The sequence below is a fragment of the Microcaecilia unicolor genome, unplaced genomic scaffold (genome assembly GCF_901765095.1).
Source record: "Microcaecilia unicolor unplaced genomic scaffold, aMicUni1.1, whole genome shotgun sequence".
NCBI lineage: Eukaryota > Metazoa > Chordata > Amphibia > Gymnophiona > Siphonopidae > Microcaecilia > Microcaecilia unicolor.
Genome location: NW_021963861.1, coordinates 368,504 through 391,981, shown reverse-complemented (window position 1 = coordinate 391,981; position 23,478 = coordinate 368,504). Strand labels below are relative to the sequence as shown.

General features: G+C 47.0%; 1 protein-coding gene across 1 annotated transcript in view; it reads right to left on the bottom strand.

Moving 5' to 3' along the window:
- Positions 1 to 23,478, bottom strand: part of LOC115459683 (centrosomal protein of 112 kDa-like) — a 314,545-nt gene that overhangs the window by 129,176 nt on the left and 161,891 nt on the right. Inside the window, exons 15-16 of the mRNA XM_030189491.1 lie at positions 18,531 to 18,623; positions 8,540 to 8,599 (exon numbers count right to left, since the gene is read on the bottom strand). Coding sequence (XP_030045351.1) covers positions 8,540 to 8,599; positions 18,531 to 18,623 — 153 coding nt within the window. The remainder of the gene's footprint in view (positions 1 to 8,539; positions 8,600 to 18,530; positions 18,624 to 23,478) is intronic.

Genomic DNA, 23,478 nt, shown 5'->3' with positions numbered 1-23,478 from the left:
CAAGCCGAACGGCAGAGCACAAAATTGAAAATGTCTCCCCAACACCACAAAGCGAAGAAAACGCTGGTGTGCCTCTAGGATTGGGATGTGCAAGTAAGCCTCCGTCAGATCTAAAGACGTCAGAAACTCTCCTTCCTGAACCGCTACAATGACCGAGCGCAGCGTCTCCATTCGAAAGGAAGGAACCTTCAGAGCCGCATTGACCTTTTTGAGGTCCAAAATGGGCCGAAAAGCATCCTCCTTTTTGGGAACTACGAAGTAGATGGAATAACAACCCGTACCTCGCTCTCCTGGAGGAACCGGAACTACTGCTCCTAACTCGACCAGACGCGTCAAGGTCTCTCGCACTGCTCTCGCCTTGCGCCTGGAATGACAAGGGGACACGAGAAAGAAATCGGGCAGAGGACCGTCGAACTCTAACGCGTAGCCGTCTCGCACAATCTGCAGTACCCACTGATCTGAGGTGATCTGGACCCACCTCTGGTAAAACAAGCGCAAACGAGCCCCCACGCGAACCAGAGGTTGGGCCCCCACACCATCATTGCGAAGGACGGGACGCTCCGGGCGTTCCCGACGAGGAACCTCGCCCTCCACGGCGGCCACCTCGAAAGGACTGAGTTCTTTGGAAAAAACGACCCCTAGTCCCCCCGGAGGACCTGCCAGGCCGATATCGTCGAGCTTCCTGAAACCGTCCGCGCACCGCGGACCCCCTAGCAGCCTTAGGACGAAGCTCCGGAAGACGAGGAACCTTAGTATCACCAAGACCCCTCACCAACTTATCCAACTCTTCCCCAAAAAGCAAAGAACCTTTAAACGGCAGCGAACACAGCTTTGCCTTAGAAGCAGCATCAGCCATCCAGCCCCGCAACCACAGGGCCCGACGAGCAGCCACCGCCAGGGTCATGTTCTTAGCCGAAGCCCGTAACAAATCATACAGTGCATCAGCCATGAAGGACGACCCCATCTCCAACCTTGCCAAATCTTGAACCATTGAGGCCCTATCAGCCGGCGGGCTATCCAGCAGCCGCTCCGCCCAGCGGAAACAAGCCCGGGCCACCAGGCCTCCACAAACCGACGCCTGCAGCGCCAACGCAGACAAATCAAAACTCCGCTTGAGAAACGTCTCCAATTTCCTGTCCTGCGGGTCCCGCAACGCGGCCCCCCCATCCACCGGAATGGCCGTAGCCTTAGTCACAGCCGTCACCACGGCATCTACGGTTGGAGGCCGGAGGGAATCTCTATCCTCCTGCGGAAGCGGGTACAACTTAGCCATGGCCCGAGCCACCTTACACTGATCTTCTGGAGAACGCCACTCTTGGGTAATCATTTCCCTCAGATCCGCGTTCATAGGGAAAGTGCGAGATACCTGCCGAATCCCCTTCACCAAAGGATCCTGCGACCCGGCTGTCACTGGAGCTGACGCCTCAAACTTGAGAGTCGATGACACCTGCTCAATAAGTTCTGCCAACTCATCGCGGTGAAAAATGCGGACCACCGAAGGGTCCTCCCCAGGCACAGCAAGCTCCTTCTCATAACCAGCCAACGGCCCCTCATCCTCCTCCAGGGGACTAAATCGCCCTCTGACTCCGGAGGGGAAAAACTTTCCATGTCCTCCGACCACTCCAAACGTGGTCTCTTAACACTGGCACCCCCCGTCCCAAGACTAGGGGGCTCTGCTCGCGTCGGCCCCGCCTGCCAGGCCTGGAACAAAGACCAAATAAAATCCGGCGGGAAACCCATCCGACCAGGACCGTCCCCCCCAGAAAAACCGGACAACTGACAGCCCAAAGGTCCTCCGACCAACTCCGGGCCTTGCGGTGCCGATTCCAAAATGGCGGCGGTTCCCGCCAAAATCGGGACCGCCGCCACGCTACCAGACTGAGACACTGCCGGCTCTGGAGGGCCCGACGCGGGAACCTCCGCCGCTAACACCGGCGGAGCGGAGGAAGAAGACTTCGGTTCGCCGCAGAAACGGCAAGAACCGCCAACCACTTCAACCCCCCGGCGCGCACAAAATCTACATCGTAGCGGCTTTCCCGCCATCGCGCCTAAACAAACAGCTGACAGCCCACTCACCAGAAGCCTGCAAAACAGCGCCCCAAAGCAGCTGAACACCCCTGGAACCCCAGATTGCAGCTCACTCAGCTCTCCACACCGCTTGGGCCTTCGATCTGTGAGAGATCTCTTTCTTTTTTTTTTTTTTTTTTTCAACAAACTTTATTGCAGCCTGAAATTGAGCCCTGCTGCTGCTAAAACTAAACGGCACTCAAGGCTGCAGCACAGGACTGTAGCCGAGGCACAAAGCTGCCCAAAACGGGAGAGCCAGTTAGGGGGAGGGACCCGGCCACCCGGGTGTGACACCCCAAAGGGGACAATGGCAGGCCCCACCGGACCCACCAACCCCCAGCACACTAAAGTCTTCCAGGCACAGAGGATAAAACTGAAAAACAGACCAAAGAAGCTCTAAATAATCTCTGAATCCTACCAGACCGGACAAGCTGCACAGGTTGCTTGTCTACCCTCTGCTGAGACTGAGAAGATACTGACGTCAGGTGGCTAGGCACAGGTTATATGTACATAGTTTGAAGTTAGTGTTCTCAGTCTCCCTCTGCTGGTAGGCGAGCATAACCCAAGCGTCTTGACCGGTCTGGAGGGTTGAAGAGGAAGGTAATTTTAATAAGTGTTTTTACAAGCACACGCAGACTTGACTTTACAAAATTTTCAGACAAGTTTGAAGAACGGTGCATACACACAGGCTCTACCACCTACTCCAGGTCAAGCGTGTAAATTAAGGAGTGGTGAACTGGATTAGGAACTGGTTGACAGACAGACACCAGAGGGTGGTGGTAAATGGAATTCACTCGGAGGGAAAGGTGAGTAGTTGTGTGCCTCAGGGATCGGTGCTGGGGCCGATTCTGTTCAATATATTTGTGAGTCACATTGCCGAAGAGTTAGAAGGTAAAGTTTGCCTATTTGCGGATGATACTAAGATCTGTAACAGAGTGGACACCCCGGAGGGAGTGGAAAACATGAAAAAGGATGTGAGGAAGCTAGAAGAATGGTCTAAGGTTTGGCAATTAAAATTCAATGCGAAGAAATGCAAAGTGATGCACTTAGGGAATAGAAATCCACGGGAGACGTATGTGTTAGGCGGTGAGAGTCTGATAGGTACGGACGGAGAGAGGGATCTTGGGGTGATAGTATCTGAGGGTTTGAAGGCGACGAAACAGTGTGACAAGGCGGTGGCCGTAGCTAGAAGGTTGTTAGGCTGTATAGAGAGAGGTGTGACCAGCAGAAGAAAGGGGGTGTTGATGCCCCTGTATAAGTCGTTGGTGAGGCCCCACCTGGAGTATTGTGCTCAGTTTTGGAGGCCGTATCTTGTTAAGGATGTAAAAAGAATTGAAGCGGTGCAAAGAAAAGCTACGAGAATGGTATGGGATTTGCGTTACAAGACGTATGAGGAGAGACTTGCTGAACTAAACACATATACTCTGGAGGAAAGGAGAAACAGGGGTGATATGATACAGACGTTCAAATATTTGAAAGGTATTAATCCGCAAACGAACCTTTTCCGGAGATGGGAAGGTGGTAGAACGAGAGGACGTGAAATGAGATTGAAGGGGGGCAGACTCAAGAAAAATGTCAGGAAGTATTTTTTCATGGAGAGAGTAGTGGATGCTTGGAATGCCCTCCCGCGGGAGGTGGTGGAAATGAAAACGGTAACGGAATTCAAACATGTGTGGGATAAGCATAAAGGAATCCTGTGCAGGAGGAATGGATCCTCAGGAACTTAGTGAAGATCGGGAGGCGGGGCTGGTGGTTGGGAGGCGGGGATAGTGCTGGGCAGATTTATATGGTCTGTGCCAGAGCCGGTGGTGGGAAGCAGGACTGGTGGTTGGGAGGCAGGGATAGTGCTGGGCAGACTTATACGGTCTGTGCCAGAGCTGGTGGTGGGAGGCAGGGATAGTGCTGGGCAGACTTATACGGTCTGTGCCAGAGCCGGTGGTGGGAGGCGGGGCTGGTGGTTGGGAGGCGGAGATAGTGCTGGGCAGACTTATACGGTCTGTGCCCTGAAGAGCACAGGTACAAATCAAAGTAGGGTATGCACAAAAAGTAGCACATATGAGTTATCTTGTTGGGCAGACTGGATGGACCGTGCAGGTCTTTTTCTGCCGCCATCTACTATGTTACTATGCCCATAACTAAGAACCCCACTCACACTCCGTCCAAACTCCGCCTCCTGTGCACGCCCACAGTCACAGTATGCACCATAAACCTTCCAAGCTAGTTGGTACAACAGCTCAGTTATAAACATTCTTATCACCTAAAACTAAGTGTCATCTTAGAATATGAACCTCGAACCCTGGCTGTGCGTGCCTTTAGTTTTGTACACAGACATGGGATATCCAGCCTCTGAAAATCAAATCAAAGCAATTCTTGTTTACCGCTAATATCCCCTTTCCAGGGTTCAGTGCGGTTTACATTCTAGGTGAGACAAAAGCAAATAATGTTAGTGTGAGGTATGAGAACAATTAGAGACCATTGGTGTAATGCATGAGACCAAAAACATTATAGTAAAGGATAATGGATGACACTTACGTAAGTTACTTACGTCAGACGAGGGCGGGCCAGGGAGAAAAGGAGGGAAATCCGAAGAGAGGCGATCAGTTGGTGTTGCCTGCTGCAGCCGGTGCAGCGCCTTCACAAGGAGGTGAGAGGTGCTGTGAGGGCCCGGTCGCAAATGGAGGGGGGCAGGTGCAGGGGGGAGCGGCGGCAACGACCTCGGGGGGGGGGGGGGCGGCGGGGGCAGGGCCACAGGGGTGCAGAGGATGGCGGGGAAGCTGTCATTTCAAGGGAGGGGGAGTGGTGGCGGCGGCGACCTCGGGGGGTGGGGCTGCGGAAAGCTCTTTCAATGCAGGGGGGAGGGGGGATCGACGGCAGCGACCTCAGGCAGGGGGGGGGTGAAGGCCGTCCATAAAGGCCATCCATAGGCACTCGTCATTTTTGTTTGTTTGTTTGTTTTATTTTTTTGACGTCCTTGGCATGCGCAGAGCATCCAGCATAACGTTTGGCTGCTCTGCGCATGCTTTACCAGCCGATTCTCCGACTGTTTACAAGGGATTAGAGAATGCAAGTGAGCTGCAACGAGCAGCTCATTTGCATTCCCTTTCTTTGATGCATTGCCGCTCCCTACTGATTCACTATGGAATCGGTAAGGGAAGGGCTCTTTACGTGGGGTTAGTGCATCTGTTCCTAAGTCCTTTCACAATTCAATCATCCTCACTGTCACCGAATCTATCAGATCCCAAATCATTTTTTTTGGTTTTATAGTTGAGATAAACATTAAGCAGATTTGCAAAACCCGATGAACAACATATGCAGCTAATCAAGCAATTACAGTCCTCCCAAAAATCGAACCTTAATATAATTTAACTAGCAACAAATAAAACATCACTGCTATATCTTGCTAGCATGATACAGCAAAACACCTTCTATCTTAAATACCTATTAACATCTGTAACATATTCCAAAGACTTGCATGAGGTGACAAATAAACAGCATCTTCTATTTCTATACAAAGCATAGATCTAACATTTACATAAAAACCAGGTACAGGTATAGTAACATAGTAGATGGCGGCAGAAAAAGACCTGCACGGTCCATCCAGTCTGCCCAACAAGACAAACGCATATGTGCTAGTTTTTGTGTATATCTTACCTTGATTTGTAACTGTCATTTTCAGGGCACAGACCATACAAGTCTGCCCAGCACTATCCCCGCCTCCCAACCACCAGCCCCGCCTCCCACCACCGGCTCTGGCACAGACTGTATAAGTCTGCCCAGCACTATCCCCGCCTCCCACCACTGGCTCTGGCACAGACTGTATAAGTATAATATTGGAAATATCTGATTCAACACCTACGTAGGTTACTGACGTTAGACAGGGGCGGGCCCAGCAGGAGAAAGACGCGCCATCGAAGCTGGGCGAAGGCAGGCATCAGCTTTCTTCTTGCCCGTGCAGCGCCTTCGGACAGAGGAGAGAGGCGCTGCACGGGCCCGGTAAGAGGGAGGGGGGCCCGATGGAGGAGGGGAATGGCGGCGACGACCCCAAAAGGGGGCGGGGCACAGGACGGAGGATGTCGGGAGGCGGAGCTGAGGTGAGAGAGTAGTGAGAAAGGGAGGGGGGCAGGGGCTGCTAGAATTTTGCTTTTTTGGGGTGGGGGGAGCGGCGGAAAGTGGGGAGCAGCGGGGGGGGGGGGCAAGGCCGTCCGTACAGGACGCTCCTGATGAGCGCCCTTGCCCCCTCCCGATCCTTTTTTTATTTTTATTTATTTATGTGTTTTCTGACATCCTTTGGACCAATCACAGTGCTTTTAGCTCTGCTAATGCGCTGGGATTGGCTCAAAGTTTGTTTATTTTTTTACTTAATGATTTTTCCTGGCACAGAGCTGTCCTAACGAGTGGTCCAGACCTCTCGTTAGATTTCCTGCCTTTTTCCTGCGTAAAGGCAATCGGAAAAGGTTAGTGCATGTCGTTTCAATGGGGTTTTCACACTAATTGCTCATCTCCATTCCGTTTTCGTTAGCTGCTGGCTTCCTCGGTAAAAGCCCTTTGATGCATGCAACGGATCAAATTTTCCTCGTTGGAGAGTCATTAAAGGCTCATTTAGCTTTAGTGCATCTGCCTCCCAGAGAGGTCAGATTCACTTTCACCAAATCTCAGATTTTATTCGCAGGTGAGTTCTTCCAAGAGGCGGAGACGCAGTTGCAAAAACTACAAAAAGGCAGTATATTAATTCTCTGTTGATCACCCTCCCCTCACCTATCCACACCCATCCTGTTAGAATATCAATGATATACTTTGATGTCCCCATGCATACTTCCTACCCACCCCCATCCTCCCACCCTGTCAGACTGTCATAGTAATGCTTGAATGTTTTCACTTGTTGACAAGTATCTGAATATATACATAAAACATAAAAGCATTCCAATGACAGTCTCACAGGAAGAGGGTGGGGTGGGTTAGGTGAGAAACAGGGAGAGATGGATGGGTTATAAGGGAGTGACAACGCAGTATAATTTAGGTTTACAAAGGGACAGAAACTCAGATCTTTCTTATTCTGATATTTGTCAACATTTGCTCATTTCTGATCTGAAGAAGGGTTATCTTCAAAAGCTAATCAAAAAATGCAATGTTAATCCAATAAAAATGGTATCAGCTTATTTTTTTAAAAATTTATGTTTATTAATTTACTGTAAATTCACCAAGTACAATACTTGAATTTAGAAATACAGGCAGATATGATTTTACATCAAATCAAATATAAAACAATGATTTAACAAAGGAAAAGTGGTATGCCCTCTTTAGACCATAAAAAGTATAGAGGGTGGGGGGACCTCGTGTTTAGGAGAAAACAATAAGGAATAAGTAAAAAGCATTCTATTTAGCATTTACACAGTACACCGTATCTTAACTCTATATATTCAATTTTGATCTAGAAAAGTTTTTAAATGTTCTGGTAAGAAAAAATTTATATTTAAGCCCTTGATATTTCATCACACATTTACATGGGTAATTTAAATAGAAAGAAGCACCTAATAATAGGGTCTCTTTCTTTAAGGCTAAGAAAGCTTTTCTTCTCTCTTGAGTTTGTCTAGTATCAGCTTATTGTCTTATCTATATTTTATTTCTATTACCTTTAAAAGTGGACTAGAATGGCTACCACACCACTTTACTCAAAGCATAGGTAATAGTATTTTTTCACGGAGAGAGTAGTGGATGCTTGGAATGCCCTCCCGCGGGAGGTGCTGGAAATGAAAACGGTAACAGAATTCAAACACGCTTGGGATAAACATAAAGGAATCCTGTTCAGAAGGAATGGATCCTAAGGAGATTAGCCGAGATTGGGTGGCAGAGCCGGTGGCGGGAGGCGGGGATAGTGCTGGGCAGACTTATACGGTCTGTGCCAGAGCTGGTGGTGGGAGGCGGGGATGGTGCTCGGCAGACTTATACGGTCTGTACCAGAGTCGGTGGTGGGAGGCGGGACTGGTGGTTGGGAGGCGGGGATGGTGCTGGGCAGACTTATACGGTCTGTGCCAGAGCTGGTGGTGGGAGGCGGGGATGGTGCTCGGCAGACTTATACGGTCTGTACCAGAGCCGGTGGTGGGAGGCGGGACTGGTGGTTGGGAGGCGGGGATGGTGCTGGGCAGACTTATACGGTCTGTGCCAGAACTGGTGGTGGGAGGCATGACTGGTGGTTTGGAGGCGGGGATAGTGCTGGGCAGACTTATACGGTCTGTGCCAGAACCGGTGGTGGGAGGCGGGGCTGGTGGTTGGGAGGCGGGGATAGTGCTGGGCAGCCTTATACGGTCTGTGCCCTGAAAAGGACAGGTACAAATCAAGGTAAGGTATACACAAAAAGTAGCACATATGAGTTTATCTTGTTGGGCAGACTGAATGGACTGCGCAGGTCTTTTTCTGCCTTCATCTACTATGTTACTAATGTTTATATACCCAAAATCTGCCTTTATTACGTTACCTTTTTTTCCTGAGCACGCTCTAGTTGAAGAATCTCCTGCTGAAATTTATTTTCTTGATCCTACAAAGAGACATGTTATTTCTATTAGCTGTACCTTCTCTAACCCCTCTGAATACAATCCAAATCAGCATTCAAGTCTAATCAATTTCAATCCAGCCAGACTATTGTATATGTTCCAAGCAAATCTCTCGTTTTGCCCTGCACTTCAGAGAACATGCTGGCAACTAGGGCTATGCATTTTTGTTTCATTCTAGGCATACTATTTTCTTGAGCACACATTAAAGAGTGTGCAATAAAACCAAACAACATGTATAAATTCAACACAGCAAAAATAACCAAAATGACAGGTCATCAAAGTTTTTCTCCTGCACAAGCAGACATTTAGCAAATATATTCATTGAAGATCATGTACAAAATGTAACTGGAACAATAAACAAGAGGCATAATCAAACTGAAAAATTAAACAGAGAAAACAATGGTAGAAATACACAGGGTAATGAAGTCTTTAATAAAGCTTCCTTTCATGCAGGTGATATTTAGAAGGCTGAACAAAGTCCTTGTTCCGCCACAACCCAGAAGAGGATACCTTTTCAGAAAATGGTTCTTTTTCATGAAGAGCAATGATTTCTAACCACAATCCAGTTGATGGGCCCCTGAAGCAGGCTGTCGGGTCGAAACGTGTCAGGATTGTGATAACTGGATATATGTTGCACAATCACAAACCTGGCTTTGTCCCTAATTTTAGAAGTATACCTACTTGTAAATAATGGCTTATGAACTTATTTTATTTATTTATTTATTATAGATCATCTGCATGTACAAACTGTGATCTTAAAAAGGTACTACCGTATTTTTCGGACTATAAGACGCACCGGACCATAAGACGCACCTAGGTTTTAGAGGAGGGAAATAGGAAAAAAAAATTTTCCTTTTTCCCTCCTCTAAAACCTAGGTGCTCCGGTGCGTCTTGTCCGAATCCCTCCCTCCAAGTTCGGGATCGCCCTCAGGGTTACCTCCTCCCCCCTCCCCCCGGCCCTGTCACCACCTCTCCCCTTACTCACGCGATCTTCCCTGGTGGTCTAGTGACGTCGGGGCAGGAAAGAGCCTCCTCTTTCCTGCCCAGCGCGCTGCTCTCCATCCTCCTGTATGCATTGCTGCCTGACGGTCTCGGCGAGATTCAAAATGGCCGCCGAGAATTGAAGTCTCGGCGGCCATTTTGAATCTCGCCGAGACCATCAGGCTGCATACAGGAGGACGGAGAGCAGCTCTTTCCTGCCCCGACGTCACTAGACCACCAGGGAAGATCGCGTGACGTGAGTAGGGAGAAGTGGTGACAGGGCCGGGGGGAGGGCGGCACCGAACTCGGAGGGCGGGCGGCCAGCCAGCCAGCCGGCCAAATCTACCTTCGGACTATAAGACGCACCCCCCATTTTCCTCCCAAATTTTGGGGGGAAAAAGTGCGTCTTATAGTCCGAAAAATACGGTATATACAAGTGGAGCGCCACACCAGGCAGAGATTTCAAGGAGTTATGGTTAAGGTATGGAGAGGGAACGGTTTGGGTGAGCCTAAAATATTGGCATGTATTCCCCATTTTAACAGGGCAACAGAAGGGGATACAAAACTCGTTCCAAGGCACGCATAAGTGCCAGCTCATAAGGGCAGGTGCAAAGGATGACGCCATCATTCTCCTGAAGAGCACATTTCTATTCAAGGGACTTGACACAGGCCGTGTTTCGGCTATCCTTGGCGGAATTACCGACATTTCTTTTCCAACTTCTGCACGGTAGTTGCTTTCTTTGGTTCATATTGTCATTTTATTTTATAAACCAGATGGTGCTATATTTATGATTTTTTACATCTTGGATATGCAAGTTATGACCTATTTTGGACTCCTGATGCAGGCAGTATAGCCGAAACACGGCCTGTGTCGAGTCACTTGAATAGAAATGTGCTCTTCAATGATTGTTATTTCAGCAGTTTTCAATAAGGGTCCCTACTGAAGGCTTTTTTGGCTGCATGCTGTTCTTTTGGTCATCTCCACTGTTTTGCTGTTGTCTTTCAAAGTGTGGAGACTGGTCTCCCTTCCTTTCTTCTGCCACCATTCTCTAACCTCCCCCCCCCCCACCAACATGGACAGGAAAATACTTAGTGCACCTGAATGTAACACACTTTGAGCTACCACTGAAAAAAGCATGCATTAAATCTAAATTCAGATATACAGAATTAAGTTGCTCTCTTATAATTCCTCTGATGAACAAGGACACGACCATTCTGGCAAATGTAATACAGTGCAAATCTGTTCCCCTATTAATATTTATATTTCACAAGGAAACTTATTAGAAATTTGCAGTCTGATTGTTTAATTATTTCTGATCCAGGCGTCAAGTCAAATGGAAAACATACTGTCCACGAGAGACAAACTGTTTTTTAATGACAGACTCATGAATAATGTACGTGGAAGATACATGAATGAACATACAATAGCTATAGTTGATATCTGCTTACAATTTCCAAATATGGACCAATTCAAGCTCTTTTTGTGTATGCGATATCTGAGAAATCATTTGCAAATGCAAACAAAATATAGCCCAATCAGATGCAGGATGTGAGATAGCTTGTTGGGTATATAAAATGTTTGATGGTCAGTGTCCAGAGTACCTGGTAAAATTATTTGCTTTTCCTATATCTCCTAATCGTTCTAGAGATGCTGATCATCGTCTATTTTTTATTATATCATAAAAGTTCACTACAATTATCTTTCTGTTAGAAGGCTGTTCAGCTATGCTGCTTTTTGCCAGTTACACTAAGGACTATGCCTACTTATTTCCCCTTTCGCAAAAACTTAAAGACTTATCTTTTTCAGAAATCTCATTTGTAAATTGATATAACTGTTCTTGTGTATATTTGGAATCAGCTTTGAAGCTAACTGCTGGGAGTTGGTAGAACACACGTACTATATCATATCATAACACAAATTTAAACTACAACTTTTTTAACAGATTTAAATCGCCAATAAAAAAAACCCACTACATGGCCATCTTTTGATAATGCAGGCAAGTCAACAAAAGATGGCCATGTAGAGTTTTTTATTGGTGATTTAAATCTGTTAAAAAAAGTTGAAGTTTAAATTTGTGTTATTTTTAATTATTATTTATATCAACTTTGTTTTGCAAGTCAGTTAGGTTCCTTCTGCATCTTTTTTTAGAACTTGGGTATTTCTTGCAGAAGGCTAGCTTCCACTGTTTTTGTCCAAGCTAATGTTGGATGTGGTTTCTGCCAGGTACTTGTGACCTGGATTGGCCACTGCTAGAAGCAGGATACTGGGTTAGATGGACCATTGGTCTGACCCAGTATGGCTATTCTTATGTTCTTATTATCATACCATATGTCTGTATGTGTAACTGTTACTAGTACAGTACAATCCGTTTAAGTGCAAGGGTCTGGGACCAAAGAAATGCAAGCAGTTAACCAGAGCGTGCACTTAACCGTTGTGACCCAAAGAAGCTTGACATCTGATAAACAAATGTACAGTACTGTTTATTATTATACGTACAGTATACAGTCTCTGTTAACTGATGTTAGGCTTACTTGAAGTGATCGGTTATAGTCCTCTGTACACTATTGGGTCTGTGAGTTCCATAGACTACGTCTGCCAGATGGTAAAAACTGTCATAGCACTGACATCCAGTGGCCTCCAGTTAGGCCCACACAGTGTTGAGACTCTCCAGCGCTCTTGCAAAAGTGACAGGAGGAGGTTGTTGAATTTCATCAGCATGCGCCTCGCTGCTCATTTCATCCTGTTTCATCATCAGCCGCTGTTGCCTGCGTGTAAGCGCATATCTCGACATCAGTACTGTCATCAGCTGTTTGTAGATCGTAATCAACAGCTACATAACGATGAAACTCCTCTTCAGTAACACCGGCTGGGATGTCAATAACCTGTTCATCTGACGTGTTTGCAACAGCTGCCATCTGTTTCGTCCCTCTCCACATCCTTAACAAAGTTTGCCCGCTTGTAGCAGTTCACAATGGTTGCCTGTGTAACATGATTCCAGGCTTCTTTCTTTATATGTAGGGAATCCAACAGTGACAGATTACGAGCCAGTTCAACAACAAGTTTAGCCTTGCCAGTCTGGTCATCCATAATGCTCATCAGACAACATAGCACAAGAGCCCGATAATGTTGTTTGAAATTGGCTATTATGCCCTGATCCATAGGTTGGATCAGAAAGGTAGTGTTTGGTGGCAGGAAGACCACCTTGACGTTAGACAGCCTGACATCATCCCTGTGTGCAGCACAATTATCACAAAGCAACAAAATCTGACGCTTTTGTGTCCACATTCTAGTGTCTAACTTCTTTAGCCACTGCTTCCAAATTTCCCCAGTCATCCATGAATTTGCGTTAGCCTCGTATGACACAGGAAGTCGCTTAACTTTCTTGAAGCAACGGGGCTGTTTGCTCTTTCCAATGACGAGGGGTTCCAACTTCTCACTCCCATCCATATTGCAGCAAAGGAGGATCGTCAGTCGGTCCTTCGACGTTTTACCTCCAGTAGTTTCAGCATGTTTGAATGCAAGTGTTCCATCAGGAATCGCTCGCCAATACAGACCGTTTTCGTCAGCATTGAAAATGTCACGAGGTGCAAACTCGCTCAAGATGGTAGGAAGAACTGTAACAACCCAATTTTCAGCACCAAAGTCATCAGAATCTTGTTTCTCACCATGTTGTTTCTTGAATTTTATGTTGTTCCTCTCCTTCAATCTTTCCAACCATCCAACAGTAGCTTTGAATTCAGTTAGTACAAGACTTTCAGCTAGCTGGTTAGCTTTCTCCATAAGCAGTGGACCACTGACAGGAAACTGTCTGCTCCTGACTCGAGAAAACCACCGAAGAAGAGCATCTTCTACATCCTCAGCTTTTCACGCCCGTTTACATTTCCTGTGTGGATCTGTATTGTTTTGCCAGTCTTCCAGAAGCTGATCTTTCTGCCTCAAGACACGTGAAATTTGACTGGGATTGACACCATATTCTTTAGCAATAGATGCTTGACTTTGTTTGTTTTCTAATTTTTTAAGAGCTTCTATTCGTTCAGCCAGTGTTAAAGCCTTACAGTTCTGCCGCGACGACGACTCCAGTATACATTCTAACAACATTCTTTCACTTATTCTGCCTGTGGCAGTTAAAGGGGCAGTAAATTTGAAATCTCGTTGGTTGTCACGCGCCAATCGGTTTCCATATTCCGTGCGCACGCTTATGCGAAGTCTTTCCTGCAGAGGAGCAGTCTTAAACCATGCATATAAGCAAATCTTGCACTTATCAGTGGTGCGCTAAACCGAAGTTAGTCCCCATAGAAATTGATGGCGCCAAAAATGGGACCGAAGTACGGCATGCAGTTAAACATAGCATGCGCTTATCCGACGTGCACTTAAATGGAGTGCACTGTATTTCTAGAATACTTCACAGCAGATAATGAATATAGATTTCCTTACACTTCTAGAAACACTGGCTTCCAAAAAAGTTAGCAAAGAGGAAATGAGTTTAATGCAAGGAAATTCTTTTTCAGATGAAGAAACTGACGTTTTCTTCTAGACCAGCAGTTTTCTCCCACTCCTTTGATCGGCTCACTTAAAAGCAGATTGTGCTTGAGGGGGATTACATCATGATGAGGCTACATTTCTGACCACAAGGAACTTTTCCCCAGATTTTTAACCCTCCCCATTTTCTAGACAGCCTAGCCAATGGCATTAACTCAACAACACACATACAGACTGAGTCTGCACAGCAGATGTCACTGTTGCATGACAGGTCAGACTCCTTCTTCCGCTGCTGGTGAACATTACGGCCCGAACAGTAGAAACCAGGCTCAGGAACCAAAGTCAGATTCCCAGAATGGAGGAATCATTATAATAATCCCAGGGGCCCTTTTACTAAGCTGCGTAGGTGCATCCTATGTACGTCAATTTTGAACTACCGCCCAGCTACTGCGTGGCCCGGGAGGTAATTTCATTTTTTACGTGCATCCATTACGCACGCCGGAACATTTTCAGGTGCGTGGCGCTAACCGAGCAGTAATCGGCATTGTACGCGTGCTGACGATCACCACCCGGTTAACGCGTGAGATATTATCACTAAGTCAATGGGTGGTGGTAAGGTCTCAGGCCCAAAATGGATGCACACCAATTTTCATTTTGCCGAACGTCCATTTTCGACCCCCCCCCCCCCCAAAAAATGGCCTTTTTTTTGCAGGTGCACTGAAAAATGGACCTGTGCACGTCCAATACACGAGTCCACACCAGCGCAGGCCATTTCTCGGCGCACCTTAGTAAAAGGAACCCCTAGAGATCCTGACATTAAGCCGAAATTAATTTAAAGCCATGAGGGCTGTTTTCAAAAAGAGGCACTGACACAGCCAGATAATCAAAACTCTGGCGCAGTTCTGAACTGCGACAGAAAATACCGCCAGAAGAGCGCCCAAAAATAACTCCCTCATGCTAGACGCTAATAGTATTCAACTGATATGTGCGCTGTTAGCGTTGAGCATAGGAAGTTAAGCCGTGGGACTGTGACAGTGACATGCACACAAGAACTTTGCTTATGGGCAGATTTCCTTAAGGGCAGCTCTTGTGCTCATGCCCAGTCCAACCGGGGGGGGGGGGGGGGGGGAGGGCAGTGCAGCAAAGGAAGATGAGTTGAACAGAAGCAAAATGCTTAGTTTCCAAGAAGTGCTTTAGTAACAGGCCTGCTACTCCTTAATTTTCTTGAGTTTTATTTGATTTTAAGGTGCCATGACTTTACCTGAAGCGTTGAATAGTTAAACAAAAAAACCAAGAAACAAATGAGAAACTAGTGGCCAGATAATAAAAACAAAAAAAACAAAAATTGTACTTTTGACATGTAGCGCCTGAAACTGGAGAAAAGCAAGTTACTGCCCGGAGACGGTACCCCTGACAGCAGCTCCGAGCCCTTGTGAGGCGCGCACTTCTCTGAGCACTGCAGATGAATATATTAGAAATGGCAAGATCACTGGTTCACGTGCTCGGTCCCAGCATTTGGCGCTAGTCCGGCGCTAATACCCTCTAGTGCCCACACTCGCTTCTGAGCATCGGGGGCTGAGATAGTCTGGTTCACTGTTACTGCTGTATAAAATGTATCATTCGGAAGGAGGAGGATTTTACCTTTGACTTTGCAAATAATCCCCCAGATTCTATATAGGTCTCCCAAAGTTGGATGTGGAAATTTGGGTACAGATCGCACAACCTAATTAGTTAGTTAATGAGCTGTTCAACAACGGATGTCAATTGGCAGTCATTTGGGTTTATGTGCAGATCTGTCCAGTGCCCTATTCTATAAAATGTGTGCCTAAATTTTATAGTGCGTAACTAAAAAGGAAGCATGGCCATGGGAGGGGCCTGTGTGGGTCGGGGGCAGTCCCAGATGTTACAGAATAGTGTCATTAACACCCTTAACTGCCACCAGTTGCACACCAGAATGTACACCAGGTTTCAGCAAAGATAGGCGCGAGATCGGCACTAAACTAGCATTCGGTAAATGGCACCCAAAGTTATGTGCCAGGAAGATCCATGGACAGCAGAATACCAGTTTAGCGTGGATCTTCCCAACGTATAACTTTGGGCACCATTTACTGAATTCTTTCCCCCCCCCCCCTCCCAGTGACAGCCTTACCTCAGGCAGCGCTCTTCTGAGGTGGCATCACCCCCTGCCCATCTTTCACCAACCCTCTTCCTCAAAGTTACCTTTTCTTTCCTTGTTTTTTAAAAGGCGGCGGTGGCAACATTGGCAGCAGCGATTCTCATAGGCTGCCCTGTCGCCGGTCCCGACCCCTTCTCTCTACTGCAACCCGCCTCTCTGATGTAACTTCCCGTTTCCTCGGAGGAGGGCCGCAGCAGTACAGAAAAGGGGCCGGGATCGGCGGCAGGATGGCCTATGGAAATCACTGCCACCGCCTCCGCCTTTTGAAAAGCAAAAAAAAAAAAAGTACATTCAGGGAAGGGGATTGGGAAAGGAAGGGGGGGGAGATGTCAGATCGTGGCGGGGGCAGTGGAGCGCCAGCTCATTCGTCGCCTCAGGCTGCCCCTGCCCCCCCAAAAAAATTCTCTCTGCCTGCCATATTGGCACAAGCATTGCGTAGTAGTCTGCGACATACTACAGTAGTCCCAGAAAACAAGAAGGCAGATGCAAAATCCAACGTGGAAACAAACCACAGTAGATCAAACAAACAAACGTTATTGATAAGGTAAACACCTCAGAGTAAAAAGTGCCCAATACAGGCTATGTTTCGCCCAAAAGGGCTGCGTCAGGGGCTCTAAAACAATAAATAATAAACAAAATTGCAATCATATACGTGAAAATGTATACAAGACCATAAAAAAACAATGCAATGTTTATTATTTATTGTTTTAGAGCCCCTGATCTGCTGTAGTTTGTTTCCATATACTAAGCAGGACAGCACCACAATGTGCTGTAAAAGATCATCCCGAACTTTCCTCAATCTCCACTTCCCTAAGTGCAAAGGCATAAAATACAAAGTACTGCATGCATCAACCTTCTCTTATATAAGCACGCAATTCTGGAATACACTACCACGCAACCTGAAAACGATCTACGAATTAACCAACTTCCGCAAACTATTGAAGACTCATCTCTTTGAGAAAATTTACTGCAAGGATCAAAACACATGAAACACATACACACTAATAAGTGTTACAAGACGTATGAGGAGAGACTTGCTGAACTAAACATGTATACTCTGGAGGAAAGGAGAAACAGGGGTGATATGATACAGACGTTCAAATATTTGAAAAGTATTAATCCGCAAACGAACCTTTTCCGGAGATGGGAAGGCAGTAGAATGAGAGGACATGAAATGAGATTGAAAGGGGGGCAGACTCAAGAAAAATGTCAGGAAGTATTTTTTCACGGAGAGAGTGGTGGATGCTTGGAATGCCCTCCCGCGGGAGGTGGTGGAAATGAAAACGGTAACAGAATTCAAACATGCGTGGGATAAATATAAAGGAATCCTGTTCAGAAGGAATGGATCCTCAGAAGCTTAGTCGAGATCGGGAGGCGGGGCTGGTGGTTGGGAGGCGGGGATAGTGCTGGACAGACTTGTACGGTCTGTGCCAGAGCCGGTGGTTGGGAGGCAGGGCTGGTGGTTGGGAGGTGAGGATAGTGTTGGGCAGACTTATACGGTCTGTGCCAGAGCCGGTGGTGGGAGGCGGGGCTGGTGGTTGGGAGGCGGGGATACTGCTGGGCAGACTTATACGGTCTGTGCCCTGAAGAGCACAGGTACAAATCAAAGTAGGGTATACACAAAAAGCAGCAAATATGAGTTATCTTGTTGGGCAGACTGGATGGACCGTGCAGGTCTTTTTCTGCCGTCATCTACTATGTTACTATGTTACTATGTAATAGAATTGCATCAATACACTCTTTTCTGAATTCTCTTCCCCCATACTTTCACCACACTTAAAACTCTACCCACAGATAAAATTGTTATACCCTAATGTTCTCTTGCTATTGTTTATCGCCCTATCATTTTCCCATTGTTACATTCCATTGTTCTATTCCCCAAATGATGTTTTGACTTTGTCTTCCCATAACTCTTCACAATGTAACCCATAACCGTACTGCAACAAATTGTATTTCCATCATTCACAATGTATTGTAAGCCACACTGAGCCTGCAAATAGGTGGGAAAATGTGGGATACAAATGCAATAAATAAATAAAAATAAAGAAATTAGCCAGAGATTATATTATGGCAGGGCAGAGGGACCGTTTAAGCCACTTTAGAATCCTATTAGCTAAGCTGGTCAAGCCCTCTCAGGAAAGGAGAGTTTTTCAGGGTAGAGCCTCTCCTAATAAATCCAAAGTGCACTTTACTGTATCTGAGCAAGGAGAACTGCTTCGCGTAAATCATGGGAAAGAGGTTTAAAGGACTTTCCTTGAGTTAGGAATTCAGGCCTTACCCTCAGCTGTTGCTGCCTTTGATGTTCTGTTTCTTGTAGCTGCTGTTTTAATTGGGCAACACACTGCTCTAGTTCTTCAATCAAATCAGATGCCTGAGGGGAACGAAGAAAGAAAGAAAGAGAGAATGTTTGTATTATTTGAACAGTACGGGGTTCTTAAATTTAAAAAAAAAAAAAAAAATCCTCTCAGCCTCCCTTTCTTTCCTAAAGCTTGATTAAAAGCGAAATGATCATATGATCAAATTACAGTATCTAGCAAGATATAATTGCACACAAATCATTCTAAACATTTCATCAACTTCTTTCACTCACATTGGGACTATTCCAATCGCCAGAACAAACAGTGAAAAATATCTTACATTTTTATTGTAACATCTACAAAATAGCCCCCCAGTTTCCTGATACCCTCCTTTGACTGAAGTCTCCATCTTTACGCACATGCCAGGTAACCTAGCTCAAATGTGTAACCAATGGAATATTAACTTAGAGCCCCTTTTACCAAGCTGCGGCAAAAAGGGGCCTGCGCTGGCGTCAGCCATAGCCACCGAGAGGGGGGGCAGGGGGGACAAAATTCCCCGGGCTCGGCGTCACAGTCCCACCCGCCCTCCGTCGTTGACCGTCTACCCCCTGCATTGAAATCATACTCTCCCCTCCGTGAAAGCAGCGCTGCAGGCAGCAGAACGCCTCCCTTCGGCCTTCCTTCCCTCCCTGTGTCCCGCCCTCATCTGACATAACTTCCACGAGGGCGGAACACGAGGGAAGGAGGGCCGAAGGGCGGAGTTCTGCTGCCTGCAGCGCTGCTTTCACAGAGGTGAGTCTGCGATTTCAATGCAGGGGGCCCAGCCCAGTGGCAGACAGAGGGGGTAGAGCGGCGGCGACCTCGGGGGGGGGGGGGGGTAGAGAGGGAAGCGACGGCGGCGAGCTCGGGGGGTGGAGGGGGGGAAGCAGCGGCAACCTGGGGGGGGGGGGGGGCGAGGGCGGCAGGGGCGGGGCCCCGGGCCGAGGTCCTCTTTTACTGCAGCTGGTAAAAGGGAAGTCTCGCTTTCCTACAGGAAATGGCCACGCAGCAAGTAAAGCACTTGCTGTGCGGCCATTTCAGGAGCGGGAGCCCTTACCGCCACCCATTGAGGTGGCGATAAGTGCTCCTGTGCTTACCCAGCAGTAACCTGCAGCGTTGGACTGCTACGGTAGCCCGGTGGTACTTCCTGTATAGCGAGCGGCAGGCCCGTGTTGGGCTTACCACCGCTTAGTAAAAGGAGATCTAAAATGATCAGAGAAAAGTATTTGCTTTCAAACGCTCTTATAACCTCCTGACAAAATCCTGACTTCTGACACATTTGTCCTTTCCTATAAACTTCACCTTCTGTCTCTATTGGTTGTGTTCACACTTCCTACTCTCTCCTTTCACAGAGCTGAGCTGTGAGGCATTTGCATAGGGCCTAGCACACTGACAGCATTTCTCAATAGCAATCAGAATTTGCTCTCAACACTACTAAGGCTATGATTTGTTATTATTTAATTCAACTGAATAAGACTGCAGGGTTGAAATCGAGTAACGTCATATCCAATGTCTAAAAAACCAAAAAACCAAGACTCAATATCTGCTTTAAGTCCGGGCTAATAGCACTCCAAATTCAAAAATCTGCTGTTCCGTACAGACAGAAATATCACAAATATCTTTTTTTAACCTTTTTATAAATACATAGATATATATGTGTGATAAAGGGAGCCCTCAGCCAAAACACCACTTTCTTTTGTAAAAAGGCAATGTGTTTCGTTGCCAAGTGGTATAGCACTTCATTCATTGGGCCTCCCTTTCATTTTATTTCAATACTAGTAAAAAAAGGCCTGTTTCTGACACAAATGAAATGGGCGCTAGCAAGGTTTTCCTCGGAGTGTGTATGTTTGAGAGAGTGTATGTGAGAGTGACTGTGTGTGAGAGAGAGAGTGAATGTGCGAGTGTGTGTGTGTGTGTGTGTGAGACAGAGTGAGTCTGGGTGCGAGTGTGTCTGTGAGAGAGAGAGAGTGTGTGTGAGAATGAGAGTGTGTGCAAGTGTGTATGTGAGACACAGTGTGAGAGAAAGTGTTTCACACAGATACAGTGTGTGTGTGTGAGAGAGTGTGTGTGAGACACAGACTCTCTGTGAGACTCAGTGTATGAGACCAAGAGAGTGTGTGAGTGACTGTGTGACACATAGAGTGACTGTGATACAGTGTGAGATATAGAGTGTGTGAGACAGTGTGTGAGAGTAAGAGAAAGACATTGACTGTGAGAGAGTGTGTGTGTGACAAAGATACCCCCCCCCCCCTCTGGTGTTAGGCCCCCCCTCCCTCTCTCTCTCTCTGGTGTCAGGCCCCCCCTCCCTCTCTGGTGTCAGCCCCCCCCCCCCCCTCTCTCTGGTGTCTGAGCGTTACTTTGCAGGACGCTGAGCTCTGACTGTGCTTCAAGGAACTGACCAATCCTATTTAATAGAATGCACCTCCAACATTCTGAAGCCGAGAAACCTCGTGTGGTTGATCACTTCTGCTTGTGACGAACCCGGAAGTATGTGATGTCAATTCAGGAGATGGATACAGAGAGCAGGAATCATGAGGCAACCGGGGCCTATCAAACCCAGGGGAAGACTGAATCCAGTACATGGTGTCAATCTTCTTGAGAAGGATAGGGACCGACAGATGGTACTCCCAGTTCTTCACTTGAACAAACACACACACAGGAAACAGCGAAGATGACTCAAAAGAGAAGGATTGGACAATGCTCTTAAATATAGTGTTTACTGGTCAATCAACAGACTCTACACGGTCGTTTTACAGCCAAAGGGCCTGCCTCAGGAGTCTTTAATTGCTGCATTTGTTGCCTTCATCTCAACTTGGGATAATTAAGTTGAAATCTGAAATCAGTAAACGCTGATATCAAGTTTTGGCAGGAACATGAAAAACTGCAGTCGCTATTAAGTCTGGGATACTCAGAAGTAACGCACGTTGGATCTCTGGACTAACGCTACTGCATCTATGGTCTGGAAAGAAAAAAACAATTTAAGGTATAGGCAACAATTGCAGCACGATCTGCAAGTAAATAAAATCGAAAATGCCTTATTTTATGGATGTGCTAGAAATAAGCTCAGTGAGTGGGAAATCCCATTTTAGGCCATTCTAAGCCCTTTTCATAGCAAATCTTAGTAAAAGGGCTCCTCAGTGAAAACGGTCCTTTAATTGTGGAATTACGTTACAGCCTTCAAAATGCTTCTTGAATTTTTGATTTTACTTCAGTTTGGATTATTTTGTTATTTTTCATTCTGAATATAGCTAGCTCTTCGGTTACAGTGTTAATTAGAATACTTGGAATAAGACATTTATTTATTTATTTATTTGGATTTATTAACCTCCTTTATGAAGAGAATCACACAAGGCAGTAAGTACAGTTTAACATCAAACTTAAACGTTCAAATATTTGAAAGGTATTAATCCGCAAATGAACCTTTTCCGGAGATGCGAAGGCGGTAGAACGAGAGGACATGAAATGAGGTTGAAGGGGGGCAGACAAGAAAAATGTCAGGAAGTATTTTTTCACAGAGAGAGTAGTGGATGCTTGGAATGCCCTCCCGCGGGAGGTGGTGGAAATTAAAACGGTAACGGAATTCAAACATGCGTGGGATAAACATAATGGAATCCTGTTCAGAAGGAATGGATCCTAAGGAGCTTAGCCGAGATTGGGTGGCAGAGCCGGTGGCAGGAGGCGGGGATGGTGCTGGGCAGACTTATACGGTCTGTGCCAGAGCCGGTGGTGGGAGGCGGGGATGGTGCTGGGCAGACTTATAGGGTCTGTGCCAGAGCCGGTGGTGGGAGGCAGGGATAGTGCTGGGCAGACTTATAGGGTCTGTGCCAGAGCCGGTGGTGGGAGGCAGGGATAGTGCTGGGCAGACTTATAGGGTCTGTGCCAGAGCCGGTGGTGGGAGGCGGGGCTGGTGGTTGGGAGGCGGGGATAGTGCTGGGCAGACTTATACGGTCTGTGCCCTGAAAAGGACAGGTACAAATTAAGGTAGGGTATACACAAAAAGTAGCACATAGCGAATGCTACATACCTGTAGAAGGTATTCTCCGAGGACAGCAGGCTGATTGTTCTCACTGATGGGTTGACGTCCTCGGCAGCCCCCTCCATCGGAAAGTTTACTAGCAAAGGCCTTTGCTAGTCCTCGCGCGCCCATGCGCACCGCGCATGCGCGGCCGTCTTCCCGCCCGAAACCGGCTCGAGCCGGCCAGTCCAGTATGTAGCAAGACAATACACTTCAAGGGAAGACTCAACTCCAAAGGGGAAGCGGGCGGGTATGTGAGAACAATCAGCCTGCTGTCCTCGGAGAATACCTTCTACAGGTATGTAGCATTCGCTTTCTCCGAGGACAAGCAGGCTGCTTGTTCTCACTGATGGGGTATCCCTAGCCCCCAGGCTCACTCAAAACAACAACCATGGTCAATTGGGCCTCGCAACGGCGAGGACATAACTGAAATTGACCTAAAAAATTTACCAACTAACTGAGAGTGCAGCCTGGAACAGAACAAACAGGGCCCTCGGGGGGTGGAGTTGGATCCTAAAGCCCAAACAGGTTCTGAAGAACTGACTGCCCGAACCGACTGTCGCGTCGGGTATCCTGCTGCAGGCAGTAATGAGATGTGAATGTGTGGACAGATGACCACGTCGCAGCTTTGCAAATTTCTTCAATGGAGGCTGACTTCAAGTGGGCTACCGACGCAGCCATGGCTCTAACATTATGAGCCGTGACATGACCCTCAAGAGCCAGCCCAGCCTGGGCTTAAGTGAAGGAAATGCAATCTGCTAGCCAATTGGATATGGTGCGTTTCCCTACAGCCACTCCCCTCCTATTGGGATCAAAAGAAACAAACAATTGGGCGGACTGTCTGTGGGGCTGTGTCCGCTCCAGGTAGAAGGCCA